At 44.3% G+C, this 15,034-nt stretch overlaps 1 protein-coding gene across 1 annotated transcript in view; it reads left to right on the top strand.

Moving 5' to 3' along the window:
• Positions 1 to 15,034, top strand: part of HSD17B2 (hydroxysteroid 17-beta dehydrogenase 2) — a 45,245-nt gene that overhangs the window by 14,178 nt on the left and 16,033 nt on the right. The window contains exon 2 of the mRNA XM_066582822.1: positions 11,595 to 11,807. Coding sequence (XP_066438919.1) covers positions 11,595 to 11,807 — 213 coding nt within the window. The remainder of the gene's footprint in view (positions 1 to 11,594; positions 11,808 to 15,034) is intronic.

Genomic DNA, 15,034 nt, shown 5'->3' with positions numbered 1-15,034 from the left:
ACAGTGGGGCCTATAAATAACGGGGGGGGGGGGGGGGGCAGAGCAGGGCCTATAAACTACTAAGAGAGAACAACAAGATCTATAAACTACTAAAGGGGCACAGCAGGGCATATAAATTACTAAGAGGTTAGAGAGGGGCCTATAAGTTACTAAGGGTGCACAGCGGGGCCTATAGATTACTAGGGGCCAGAGGAGGGCCTATAAATTACTAGGGGCAGAGCAGGGCCTATAAATTACTAAGGGAGAACAACACGATCTATAAACTACTAAAGGGGTACAGCAGGGCCAAAAATTACTAACGAGGTAGAGAGGGGCCTATAAGTTACTAAGGGTGCACATCGGGGCCTATAGATTACTAGGGGGCAGAGCAGAGCCTATAAATTACTAAGGGAGAACAACAAGATCTATAAACTACTAAAGGGACAGAGCAGGGCCTATAAATTACTAAGGGAGTAGAGAGGGGCTTATAGGTTACTAAGGGTGCACAGCGGGGCCTATAAATTACTAAGGGAGAACAAGATCTATAATCTACTAAAGGGGCACATCAGGTATATGCCTATAAATTACCAAAGGGGAGAAGCAGAGCCTGTAAATTACTAAGAGGACAGAGTGGGGCCTATAAATTACTAAGAGGTCCACTGTGAGTCTGTCACCCAAGCACCTATGTAAACCTGGAGCTGGCCTTGACTCTCATCTTTGCATTTTAAGGTTTTTCTATATACTAGTTAGTATGTAGGCAGATCAATAATTTAGGGGTCCAGAAAAGCTTTGGAAGTCACGTTGCTTTTCTCCCAGCTGACCCAAAAGTAGACTTGACTAAAAAATACTTGAATTAAAAATGTAAAAAGTTTCTTTCTATACATTTATTTTTGGGGGAATGAGATAAATACCTCAGTCCAAATGAAAGATGGCCTTACTGCTGCTTATATATATCAGCCGTCTGACAATTTGGTTGCTACATATATGCTGCTTAAGAGGTTTTTTCAGCAGTGTGGTCATGCAGGTCTTCTACAGTACGTTCACATATAGAGGAAATTCTACATATTTTTTAAAGGCTGCATAGATTTGTGGCCATGGCCCTGCTATCACAGCCTTTCTTTTAATTATGTTCTCCCCCATACCAGTTCTACTTAGATTCAGCTACCAATGCTGTGAATGCGTCAAGTGGGTGGTCCCAACCAGTCAATGTCAATGAAGTCTAATGACACCTATTGACAATGACCAGAGGGAACCGCCCACTTGACACATTGACAGCTTCAGGAGCTGAATCTAAGTAGAGCTGGTTCAAGGGAACAAGCAGGGGCGTAACTATAGAGGGTGCAGGGGATGCAGTTGCACCCGGGCCCAGGAGCCTTAGGGGGCCCATAAGGCCTCTCTTCGCCATAAAGGGAGCCCAGTACTATGAATAAAGCATTATAGTTGGGGGCCCTGTTACAGGTTTTGCACTGGGGCCCGGAAGCTTCAAGTTATCTCTCTGTGCAGCATGGTTTAGGTATGGGTACGGGTACAGATACAGATAGAGGGGGGGCCCCAGCTCATGTTTTGCATCAGGGCCCCTGAACCTTTAGTTACGCCCCTGGGAACAAGGGTGAGTATAAACAAAATAAAGGCAGTAATAGCGGGATCGCGGCTGCACAGCGATATAGCGGCCCCCACTGACATGAGGATGTCACAGGTCCTCTTTAACAGACTTGTCACTGAATCGAGCGCAGAGAATTGATAAGAAGTCTTGGCGATACTAAACATCCCCTTTCTCATTCTCTTACTGCCATTTAAATCATATTTTTTGCAAAAATAAATGTTGCTAAAGACCCCTTTAAGAACCAGTTAGAGGACGACAACTCAGTTAAAGGGGTATCCAGGATTTAAAAAAATAAAAAAACAAAAAAATGCATGTTTCTTTCAAAAACAGCGCCACACCTGTCCACAGGTTGTGTGTAGAATTGCATCTCAGACCTAATTACATCAATGGAGCTGAAGTTGCATTAGCAGACCAACCCAAAAACAGGAGCAGTGCTGTTCTGACAGAAAGCAGCTATATTTTTGTAATGCTGTACGATGGAAGCCATTTCTCTGGAGGGGGGGGGGCATTGCTCTTTAAATAAGAGATGTGTCCTGTATGAGAGAGGTCTCTGCCCCATGGGTGTATTAGATTATGTGCATGAAGGCGTCTCATCCTTTATGTTAGACACATAGTAGAGCTATAAATAATCCGCCGTCCCATCTGGACAACTCAGACATTTGCGACCTGCATGATAGTTTAATTTGATGGAGAACCGTTTTTTAAAGCCGTCTGGTCACCGGGTCCATTAATCTTTACATAAATCATTCTTATTTTATTTACCACCAGAGATGGCGGCGGCGAAGAGATTTACAAACCGTTTGCTCTTTGAAGATTGAACAAGTCATTCGGGGTTACACGGCCAATAAGCGTTACGTTCCAAAAATTTCCTGGAAAAGGTCATTTTTTTCCCGTAAATGTTCGTCACCTTCGCTACAACCCCCCCAAAAACTAAACTGTATTGTAACGCTATGAGGCCGGCTTCACACGAGCGGAAGCGTAGCTGCGTGCACCTGAATACTGTGTTTTTGCGGAACGATCGATGCTTTTTTGCGAGCGCTTAGGTGTATTTTACTGCACTTTTTGCGCCCACAAGGTATGTTCAAAAGACGAACCCAGTGAAATGGCTAATTAGTCTTAACCCTTTCCAATCCACTGTCTGATGTCTGAAGACATTCTGATTGATGGCTGTACAGCTCTGATGTCAGAAGATGTCCAGCAGGGTATTCTTACTATATATTACTGGCCGCTCTGTTGTCCGGGACCTCTCCAGCATGTCCCATACCATAGTACTGGCTCTAGCCAGCAGATGGCGCCATTGTATAATGGCAGAAAGCGAAAGCCCCCTAGGAAACCCTGAATCCAAAATTGGATTGCAAAGGGTTATTAGGTTCCAGATGTTTCTTTTTCCGGGGGAATTGCACAGAGCATCACGCATGTCCTAGAGTATTTATGTGCACATTTGCGCATCCTCCATTGACTTTTATAGAGACTTTTGGTGTGAAAATACACCAAAAAATTGAGCATGTTCTAATTTTTATTTTTATTGCATGAACCAAATACACGCGCATAATACGGAAATGTGAACAAACCCATTAAAATCAACTGGTTCTATTCTCTGCATATGCTGCGCGCAAATTTTGTGCACAAATACAAGTGCAAATACGCCAGTGTGAAGCCGGCCTAAGGGGCTGTCAGGCAGATTTACAGAAAGGACTTGTTCAAATTAGTATTAAAAAAAAGTAGTGTCAAATCCCTCCCCCCCAGAAATAGTGCCACCCTTATGCTTATAGGCTGTGTTGGGTATTACAGTTCAGCCCTATTCACTTGAGTGGGGATCAGCTTCTGAAAACAGTAATACATAAGTTAATTCCTTTAGAGGGGCTATTCTCACCACAGCAAGTTATCCCCTGACCACAGGGTAGGAAATAACTTGCCATCGGGATTGGTGGGGGTCCAATCACTGGGAGCGCCACCAATCCTGACAATGGAGCTCCGAGATGTTCTGAAGTGTGTGTAGCGAGGACACATGGGCACCTCTGACCCTTTCACTTTGATGAGACTGCCGGAGATAGCTGAGCAGTCCCCACTGATCAGACCACCACCGATTAGCAAGTTATTCCCTATCCACAGGATAACTTGCTATGGTGGAAATACCCATCGTACCAAGATGACATGTTACCGCGTAACCATAGGATAGGGGATATCTTCCTGATTGGTGGGGTCTCACCGCTGATCTCAAGAACAGGCGCCATGTTCCTCTCTGCCTTTCTCTTGGGGAGTCCCTTCTCCCCCCGCAGTGACGTCAGTATGTATGGAGCGCTGGCTGAGCATGCGTGGTCAGCTCTCCGTTCATTTCAATATGGCTGTCGGAAATACCTGAGCGGGTGCCCATCGGGTATCTCAGCAGCCCCATTGAAAGTGAATGTAGCGCCAGTACGCTTGTGTCAGCAATGCCCTATTCAGTCTCCTCCTCACTGTGGAGGGTGCAGTAGCATCGCAGTGAGGAGGACGGAGAACATGAGACCCCTGTTCTTGAGACCGGCATTGCTCTTAACCAGTTATCACCTATCCTGTAGATATCCTGTGGATAGGGGATAACTTGTAATTGTGGTACAACCTCTTTAAGTACTCAGTGACACATCTGAATAGTCAGACATCATTTCATAGTAAGGGATGTATCAATGCCCATTGGAATTTTAGAAAAGTTGGGTGAAAGTTCTTACAATCTTTGCTCATGCCGTTTAAGGTCACACTGTGATGACTTTGATTGTGCTTAAAGCGACCCTACCTTGTTGCTTGTCTTCGGACCGAAGGAGGCAGTTATACTACTTCCTGTTGGTCTTCTGTGTTGATGCCCCTCTGATTAGCCAGTTCTAGATTCTGTTTTCAGCCATCCAAGATGGCCGATGCAATCTTCAGACTACCTAATCCCCACAGTGCATTGGTAGTACTGGACTACAGATACACTACACCTGCTCTCTGATTGACCAGCGCTTCTCATGTACATGGCACGAAGTGCATTAGGTAGCTAGAAAATTGCAGCTGACATCTTGAACGTTAAAAAAAGGATTGAAGGGACATCGGTAGAGCAGAACGACAGCTGGTAATATACCCCACCTTCCTAGGATGGAAATTTGGCCCCAAACTGGAGGTTGTTTTAATTCTTCATACTCTGCTTGTTTTCCTTACTTCTGATCCCTTCTTGATATTGACAAGTCTTAAGGTGGCAGAAATGCAGTCCTAAGCTCTGGCTCACGACCTGAAGGTTGTGAGTTCAATCCCAGAATGGTTCAGGTAGCCGGATCAAGGTTGACTCAGCCTTCCATCCTTTCGAGGTCGGTAAAATCAGAACCCAGCTAGGTGGGGGGTAATAAGTAAATTACCTGAAAGCGCTGCAGAATAAGTTGGCGCTATACAACTAACAAGATTGATTTATTTTATTTTGACATTGCAGGTGACCTCTGTAACAGTTTAATGTCCTGATTCTAGTCAGTAACTTACTGACTACAAGTTAAAGACCTCAACTTGCCTTTTTTTCTAATTTACCATCTCATTGTACCTTCCCATAGCTGTTTATGGTTATAGTCTTAGGATCTGTTGGCGGGAAGTCAAACACTCTATACAAGAGGTCCCTAACAAGAGAAGTTAAGAAAGTTTTGTGAGAAGCCATTCTGATCTTATTTCTATGCAGATTGGAATAGTGTTTATTAAACTTCCTTGGGGTAGTTGGAACAGGCTAATATGTAGAGTTGTACATAGTACCATAATTAACACCACTAGGGCAATGCTAATGAAAGATCCTGCAGAGCAGGCCAATTACTAGTATGTGCTATTCACGGGATAGCAGTGTTAAGGATAATTGACAAATTACACATCTTCCAAACATTTTATTGTTGAATAGCTGATGTTGATGGCTTTGTCTTTGTCAATTAGTTCATGATCAAGAAAAAACAATCCCAGCAAAAGTATTCCTGAGGCACTTGATATAAAGTTGCTGTACGGAATTAGAAAAACATGGCTGTTTTTTTCCAAAAACAGGCCCATGCCTTCCACAGGTTATGTGCGGTATTGCAGTGCAGCCACATTCATTTAACTAGATTGACCCGATGTTTGCTACATGAACATAAAATGTTTGGGAAAATGGTTGTTGTGAACTTCTAAATCTGCTTGGTTAGGTGATCATTCAGAGTGTCACTTTGTATTCGGAGTAGATATCTCTCTCTCCACGTATGTCACGCCACTTTTGTCCCTCTCTCACCGCTTCTCTCTTTCTCGCTGCTTCTGTGTCGATGCTTCTCTCTCTCTCTCGCCACTTCTCTCTCTTGCTGCTTCTCTCTCTCAATGCTCCTGTGTCTCTCTCGCCACTTCTCTCTCTCAACGCTTCTCTGTCTCTCTCTTGCTGCTTCTCTTTCTCTCTTGGTACTTCTCTCTCTTTTGGTACTTCTCTCTCTTTTGGTACTTCTCTCTCGCCACTTCTGTCTCGCCACTTTTGTCCCTCTCTCACCGCTTCTCTCTTTCTCTCTGCTTCTGTGTCAATCCTTCTCTTTCTCTCGCCACTTCTCTCTCTTGCTGCTTCTCTCTCTCAATGCTCCTCTGTCTCTCTCTTGCCACTTCTTTATCTCAACGCTTCTCTGTCTCTCTCTTGCTGCTTCTCTTTCTCTCTCGGTACTTCTCTGTCTTTTGCCACTTCTCTCTCACCGCTTCTCTTTCTCTGCTTCCCTCTCACCCCCTTCCATCGAAAGCAATGGGTGAGCTCCATGATCCTCTGTTGCAGCTGGGAAAATCCTTCATCCGCATGGGGATGAAGGGGTTTCCTGTAGTGATGCAAGGCTGTTTTCACATGAAAACGCTTCACAACCACAGGCCTTTCATATGGTGGTAAGTGTGATATGGGGCTGTGAATCACGGCCCGTTATCACCCTCACCTGTGTGAAACCAGCCTCACTCTCTCCTCCTTGCATTTCGCACTGCTTACCTAGCGGTGAGCACCCATAGACTTAGCATTGCAGCTTTGAGCTGCCCTCACAAGTCACTTGATGTATCAAACTCAAATTTTATGATTTTACAGCATGTTGAGGATGTCACTAATCTAATGAAACCAAAATCATCCACCAAAGGTCACGCAAAGGCGTCAAAGTATGGTGCAAGAAATAGCTGTAGGCTTTTTTATATTAGATCAATCCGACATGCAATACCAGACACATCCTGTGGACAAATTGGTTGATGCCGTTTCTGGAAGAAAGCGGCCATTTTTCTCTAATCCTGAACAACCCTTTTTGAGGATTATTATCCTTAATATTATTAACCTACAGCGGGTGAGAACTTGTTTTTATGAAAAGCAGTATGTTTCCTGCCTGCTTACAAGATACTAAATTATTGATATTTCCCATTGAGAATGTGTCAGCGCCTTCATGTGCTTCAAAGTAGCAACTTAGTTTTGTTCTTGATCAACTGCACAGAATCAAAGCAGCGCAGTTAAGACTCGGCTGTTTAATACGACCGAACATCTTTCATCTTTCCCGAGGTCTAGTCTGATAGTCACATATTAAATAATGACATCTCGGTGTAAATAAATGGGAATTTTCCAACTCGACACAAATAAACAAGACTGATGTTCGAGAATAGCAGGAAGTGTACTCACCCACACAGCCGGCTCGAGATCCTTTGAAGACTCTGTTGATTGACTTACCAATCTCAGATCTAGTGAGAATATACAGTATATAAAAACTCTCTTCTTTTCCTTTCCCAGAAACAGTGCCATTGTTGTCCATAGGCTGGATCTGGTATTGCAACTCATTCCCATTCAACTGAATGGTGATAAGCTGTAATACTATACATTGCCTATGGATTAGAGTGATGCTGTTTTTGAAAAAACCCTTTAAAAAAACAAAGCCATCTCCCCTACAACCAGAGATTTGATCCATCTGGTCATAGATTCACATCCAATCTCTCGAATTGCCAGTCAGTAGAGTACATAGGATGTAATAGCTGATATCTGAAGGTAAGCAGATTTTGGACCTATTTGCAACTGGCTGCCAACTTGCATATATATTCTCCCTTATAAGCCTACTTGTAGCTAAAGGTGGCCATCAATTTACCATGAGGATCAGCCGATTGGTTGTCCATGGGATCCTTTCTACGAACCATCCCGGCAGCAACAGTAAGAGGATTATCCATTGAGGGGCAGGCAAAAACTGGTGTGAATGGTGTAACATAAAGAAATAATACTCACCTGCCCCTGCTATCCCACAGCTCCTATCCTCTAGTGGCTTCTTTCCAGGTGGTCTTCACTTTGAAGGGCATGTCTTGATGGTCATGTGACTGCTGCAGTGGGCCCATGATGTTGTGTCAAGATGTGCACCCAGGAGTGAGGACCAGTCAGGGACCAGCCACTGGAGGAATGGGAACAATGGGGCCGGTATGGCAAATGATTGTCGAGTTACAGCAGATCATGGCATAACAGGATAGATCAGACCTTATCAGACTATGGTCTGCCATCATCAACCACTAATGATCATTTGCATTACTTTTTCAATTGATAGTCACCTGAAATGGCGAAAATTGGCTATTTCAGGTGACCGTTATCTTGTGTATGGGCAGATTTAGATAGAAGCAGGTCAATGGATGAACAATTGTTGAACAAACAATTGCCTGGCGTGGCCATACACATTTTGGCTGGGATCTCACCAGTGCTAACCTTTTGACTATTGTTCAGCTGCATCCTAGGAACTGAATAACAGAATGTTATGGACATAGAATGTGGACCCACTGGACCCACCAACTGGTTAGGCTTTGGGCTAGTCCCGGTATGGTTGGCAGCCGACCCCCTGAAGTCAGAGGTAGCAGCACGAGGCGTTACAAAACAGAACAATGTATGAGAAAATCTTGCCCTTTGCTAAACAGGAAGATGGGAGAGCCCCTGCTTAATAGCGAGGTAGGTGTCCTGACAAGGACAACCCTACAGTCTTCACCTTGGGGTTGGCTATCCCTGATGGGACACAGGAGAGAGGTACAGGGCTCAGGACGCACCAATAACACAGGACAGGGCTGTACAAACCCCAGAAACTGGAACGGTACCAAGACAGGATCTGGCAGCAGACAGACATACACAAAGACACAAGCAAGGACAGGAACAGACCATAGGTCATGAACAGCGTCTGACAACAGACAAACGTACAAGTACAGGATGGCACTAGACAATATGTCAGGGACAGGATCTGACTAAAACAAACGTACACATAGAAATAGGTACAGGATGCCTATGTTGGGAGACTGGAGCAGGCTCACACCAAGCTAAGATACAAATGTCAGGAAGCAGCAAACATACAAGACAAAGAGCAGACTGAGAAGACCGGAGTAGGGAGGCTAGGCAGGAAGACAGAGCCAAACACATAAATGGGATAAAGTGCAGAGGCAGGGAGGCAACCAATAAACGGAATACAGATACAGGATCAAACAGACAATGAAGACAGAAACAGGCGACCCAAGAAAGCTGGGTGTCTGAGACTAACACACAACAACTCTCTGGCCAAGAGTAAGTGCCCCAGCCCAGCTTAAATAGGAGAGTAATGCCTATTAACCCTGCAGCTGGGCTGAGAGCCAGAGAACTTGTTAACTCTTTCAGTGCAGGTAGAAAACACACATATAGAGTCCGTATACACAGGAGGAGCAGAGCGATGCTTGCATCTGCCCAGGACCGCAAGAGGGTGGCAAGCACGGGTAGCAGACCTAACACAGAAAACATGCAAGCCCTGAATCTGGCATATGTTGATCTTGAATGGCACCAGGTGGACCCAGTTGACTTCAGTGAGGTCTATCCAGCTCCCTGCATGCTGCCCGGAATTTTTTCAGATGACATAGAGCAGCATGATGTGCTATTTTGTCCTGGACTTTATACCAGACCTGTCTCACAGACTCAGAACAGAACCTCTGGTGCAGATGTAAACATAACCTCACTATCAAAGTCATTCAAACTGGTTATACAAGTTTAATGACACTAAGTGAAGACCAAAAGATCTGTTTGGGAATGATTTTCGGCCAATTTCTTTCAGTCGGTCATCAATCAGTTGGCTAAAACAACCGTTTATTGTTGAATTTCACCCAATAAGCAATCATTTTGATTAAAATCATTAATTTTCATCAACTTTATTGTGTATGGGCGGCTTAAGATTATCACTGTAATTAGTTAATGGCTTATGGTGCTCCATAACGTAGAACTGTAGGGACTCTGTGTGTCATCATTTACAAGGCTCCACTGTATGTAATTGACCACTTGCCAAAGGATCGGGATTCGGGACACTGTCCTTTTCTTGCACTACATGTTCAGCTCTATGAAAATTAGGATATTTATACATTTAATAGTACAGGGTGTCTCAAAAGTGTGGAAACACCAATATAGAATAAAGATGGTTTGGCTGATGGTGATGAAACTTTGCATACAAGCTGCAGGGGAAGGGGGAAACCTGTTAGACCTCGTTGCCAACCTAACGGCCATTTTGAATCCCTCTATCTTGGATTGAACTCTAATTTTTTACAATGGAAAGTTGGGTGTGTGATATATCAAACTGGTGGAGAATTTTGTCCAATTTCTGAAAAACAGGTTCAGTCGCTGATAAACCTGTCCATATGTCAGGTAAATGAAGTACTCATGGCATCACTGCATTTTTCAATCAACACCACCCAACCAAACCTCCCATTACCCACAATGCAAATCTGGATGACCAAAAACCATTACTGATGAATGAGGTCAGAACAGCTGTTACTGATAAGTGATGAGCGAGTATACTCGCTAAGGGCAATTGCTCGAGCGAGCATTGCCCTTAGCGAGTACCTGCCCGCTCGAGACAAAAAGTTCAGGTGCCGGCGTCGGGCAGGGAGCTGCGGGGGAGAGCGGGGAGGAACAGAGGGGAGATCTCTCTCTCCCTCTCACCTCCCGCTCTCCCCTGCTGACTGCCGCTACTCACCGCTCCCCCGCGCCGGCACCCGAACCTTTTGTCTCGAGCGGGCAGGTACTCGCTAAGGGCAATGCTCGCTCGAGCAATTGCCCTTAGCGAGTATACTCGCTCATCTCTGATGCTTCATTAGTCACGGTTTATGGTTATCCCAATTTTGGTTTATCATCCACAGAACCTGTTTCTCTAAATTTAGAAAGATGTATGGCAACTGCATTGTGGGCAATGGGAGGTCTGGTTGGGTGGCGTTGATTGAAATATGCAGCGATGGCATGTGCACTTCATTCACCTGACATAAGGACAATCACAGCACGTTGCGCTTGAGAGAATGCCATCATTCCCATAGCCTGTAATTAAGAAAAATCACTATGTTAACATAAGAACGAATAAAGTTAATAAAGTTAAAAAGAAGAACATCATTATTTTTTTCTGGTTAAAGAGCTGAGAGTTCAAAATGGCCGTCATGTTAATGATATGGCTGAACAGGTTTCCACCTATCCCCACAGCTTGTACGCAAAATTGCATGACCGTCTACCAAACCGTTTTCATTCTATATGGGTGTTCCCACACTTTTAAGACCCCTTGTTCAAGAATAGTTGGCAGAACTTAGTAGCGTCTTTGACTTCATTCGACTCGTATAGTTGTCTCTATGTATTTCCAATGTCTAGGGCACCTTAAGCATAAACCAGTTTATATCAGAATTTTCTCATTACAATGTACAGATCAATAAGACAGGTTTAGTTTCTCCCTGTCTGGAGCACTTTTTCTTCCTTCGCAGTCTTTCGACGTGCCGACACAATTCTCTCCTTTGGAATGTAAAATTTAACTGCAAAGTCTGTCAGAAGGTGTTTGGTATTTTGTTAAATTAAAGGATTATCTCTGAAGGAAAAACAATGTCTCCTTTAATTTAGCAAGCCTTGGGCTATGGGGTTACTGATGTGGAAGTCTCCAGTCAAAGCTCTTGTAGAGCTTCAAAGGTTGTAGTCAACAAAGATTGCAGATTGTTCCTGGCTGATGTGGGGGAGAGGTGTTTGCTTTGGATGGACTACATTTTCTCACTTTTCTTTCCTTTTGTTTAGGGTGTGATTCGGGACTTGGACATGCTCTAGCTAAGTACTTGGATGAACTTGGTGTTCTTGTTTATGCTGGTGTTTTGGATAAGAAAGGGCAAGGTGCCGAAGAACTTAGGAGGGTTTGTTCTCCAAGGCTTCGTTTGGTCCAACTTGATGTCACAAACCCGGGACAGATAAAGACTGCCTATAATGAAGTAAGAAGCCAGCTGCATGATGCAGGTACATAACATAACACCAAGAGAGCTACCACCGAACCAATGGAACACGTTCCTGCTTTTAGGGATCTAACAATGAACATAAAAAAACAAGGCAACTCTTACAGTCTCGGCCAAAGAGAGTAGGGACCATAATAAAGACATTAACATGTAGACCAGACATTCGCCTTAGATCCTAAGCCAGTGTTTCCCAACTCCAGTCCTCACGCCTCACCCAACAGGTCATGTTTTCAGGATATCATATAGAGAGAACACCCGTGGCAATGTCTGAGGCCCTGACAATAATTACATCACCTGTGCAATACTGAGGAAATCCTGACAACATGACCTGTTGGGGTGCCTTGAAGACTGGAGTTGGGAAACACTACTCTAAGCCATAGCCTTTATAATCAAGTAGGTTTCCTGAGCAGCTGGGCACATTTGACGTAAATCCCTCAGACGTGAGTAGTATCGTCACACTCTATTCTTTAGTGAGGTCAGAATATGACTATGCTCAGAATCCAGCCCATTCGTGATAGTTTGTGGTGGTCATTATTCATGGACCAAAAGATGAAATCAACTTTAGAGATCTGTGACCAAAGTAATCTGCTCTTATGTGGACTATGTTGTTTGTCCCACTGCAATGTTTTACTGCACTCAATCAGTATATACTATATTTCTGCCTATCAACAGGCATCAGCTATGGTCTGGTGCCCAATTCATTTGGATGGCCAACATTACCATTTAGCAGGAATCTTGGTAGGGTTTAAAGGGATTGTATCAAGATTGCAAGTTATTCCCTATCCAAAGGGGATACTTGTCAAGGATATTGTATAACCTGCTAATTGTTGGGGGTTTCACCACTGAGACCCCCGTTCATCTTCAGAAAGGGACCCGTGTTCCACTTTGACTCTCACTGTGGGGCTTGCTTCTCCCTCTATAGTGACGTCACCACGAAGGGAACATATACGATCAGTGCTCCATTCATTTCGATGGGGCTGGCAGAAAAACTCGAGTGGGTGTCTCGGGTATCTCTGCAGTCCCATTGAAAGTGAATAGAGCAATGCGCGACCAGCGCTCCATTCAGTCTCCTCACTACGGGGGATACAGAAACCCTCCAATGAGGATGAGGGACATGGGATCTCGAGAGATGTAAGACCCCCCACCGATCAGACTTCTGCTGTAGATAGCTGATAAAAGTCAGTCTTGACAGAACCCCTTTAAGAAGCCATTTGAGCACGCCTTGAGGGTCACATTTGGCTTCTGAGACGATTTTCCCTGGAACATTATGGAAGCAGAGATCCTCCACGAAAACCCCATAATGATGGAATTATGCAGTGAAATCTAGAAGTGGTGAGATAACAGCCGTGAATACATTGTCGGTGAATGTAAATACGCTCTTTACACAAGCGCACAACGGGCGGACCGTCTCCTGACTCTGAATATATTTCAGTGCTGAGTATCTTCAGCTGAATTAAACATTCCGACCCCGGGAGACTGAAGCTTACCTAGAACATCACATAGCCTTCTACAGGCTATAGAGGCCGGTTTGATGGCAGGTTGGACAATACGGGTCCCACAGTGAATGCTAATACTAGATGAGACACAAGGATTTCCAGGATCTTCGTCCTACTCATTTATTTCAATTGGAATAAGCAAAAAATTTCATATTTACTAAGCCTGCAGTGTTTTAACCCTTGATGCCTCATTTACGTTCTGGGCATGGGTTTGTATGACGCAGGATCAGAAGCCAATTCCACTCCATACATGGCGGGTGTTCATGGCCGACACCCACTGACAACAGCTGCGATCAACCTTCAATTCTGACAGAGGCATTTAAACGCCCCTATTGCTGCACAGGGGTTCCAAATGCCCCCTCCCCCCCGATATTGCAAGATGTCGTTTGGTTGCCATGACAACCTAGGTCCTTCTGAAGGGTCCCAGGGCCGTCGTGGCTGATTGCCTATCAAGAAAAGCTTTTGGTATGTCTTTATAGACTACCTGTCAGAACACAGTATAATGCAATACTATAGTATGGTATTGCATTAGTGATCAAGCAATCACAAGTTCAAGTCCAGTGTGGAGACAAAAAAAAAAATTAGGAAAATAAATAAACAGTTTTGTTAGTTAATACTAAAAAAATAAAAGGAAAATAAAGTTAAAAACCTTTTCTGAAAATTCTAATAAAAAACATTAAAATAAAAATATACATATTTGGTATCTCTGCATCTGTAAAAGTCTGATCTATCAATGTAATGGATTATTTATCCCATATGGTGACTGTCGTTGGATAAAAAAAATTACTCAGCACCAGAATTGCTCTTCTTTGGTCCCCTCATCTTCAACAAAAAATTTCATAAAAAGCCATCAAAAAGTGATATGAACTACAAAATGGTTCCAATTAGAGATGAGCGAGCATACTCGTTCGAGTATTAGGGTGTTCGAGATGCTCGTTACTCGTAACGAGTACCACGCGGTGTTTGGGTTACTTTCATTTTCTTCCCTGAGAAATTTGCGCGCTTTTCTGGCCAATAGAAAGACAGGGAAGGCATTACAACTTCCCCCTGCAACGTTCAAGCCCTATACCACCCCCCTGCAGTGAGTGGCTGGCGAGATCAGGTGTCACCCGAGTATAAAAATCGGCCCCTCCCGCGGCTCGCCTCAGATGCATTCTGACATTAGTTCAGGGAAAGTGGTATCTTGGTGGAGCTGCTATAGGGAGAGTGTTAGGAGTTATTTTAGGTTTCAAGAACCCCAACGGTCCTTCTTAAGGCCATAAATCTTCTCTATATGCGCTCAATGGGGCCGGCGGCAGCAGCGCCGACCCCATTGAGAACATATAGAAGATGAATCCTTCTTCTCTGCCACAGCTGTAACAGCTGTGGCAGAGAAGAACGATGTTAGCCCATTGAATTCAATGGAACCAGCAATACAGCAGGTTCCACTGAAAGCAATGGGCTGCCGGCGAGCGCGGGGATGAATTGTCGGGAAGGGCTTAAATATATAAGCCCTTCCCTGCAATTCATCCAGAAATGTGTTACAATAAAAATATATACCGGCGTATAAGGCGACGGGGCGTATAAGACGACCCCCCAACTGTCACCTTATACGCCGGCAATACAGTGGAGCAAAGAATAAAAATCATTACTCACTTCTTCTGCCGTTCTGCGGCGCTGCTGCAGGCTGTCGCTCCCTCCTGGTTCCCGGCAGAGCATTGATTTCTCTACGAAGGGCTTTAAATCCCCGCCTCCA

This window comes from Eleutherodactylus coqui, chromosome 11, assembly GCF_035609145.1.
Source record: "Eleutherodactylus coqui strain aEleCoq1 chromosome 11, aEleCoq1.hap1, whole genome shotgun sequence".
Lineage (NCBI taxonomy): Eukaryota > Metazoa > Chordata > Amphibia > Anura > Eleutherodactylidae > Eleutherodactylus > Eleutherodactylus coqui.
This window is presented reverse-complemented; position numbering and strand designations above follow the sequence as displayed.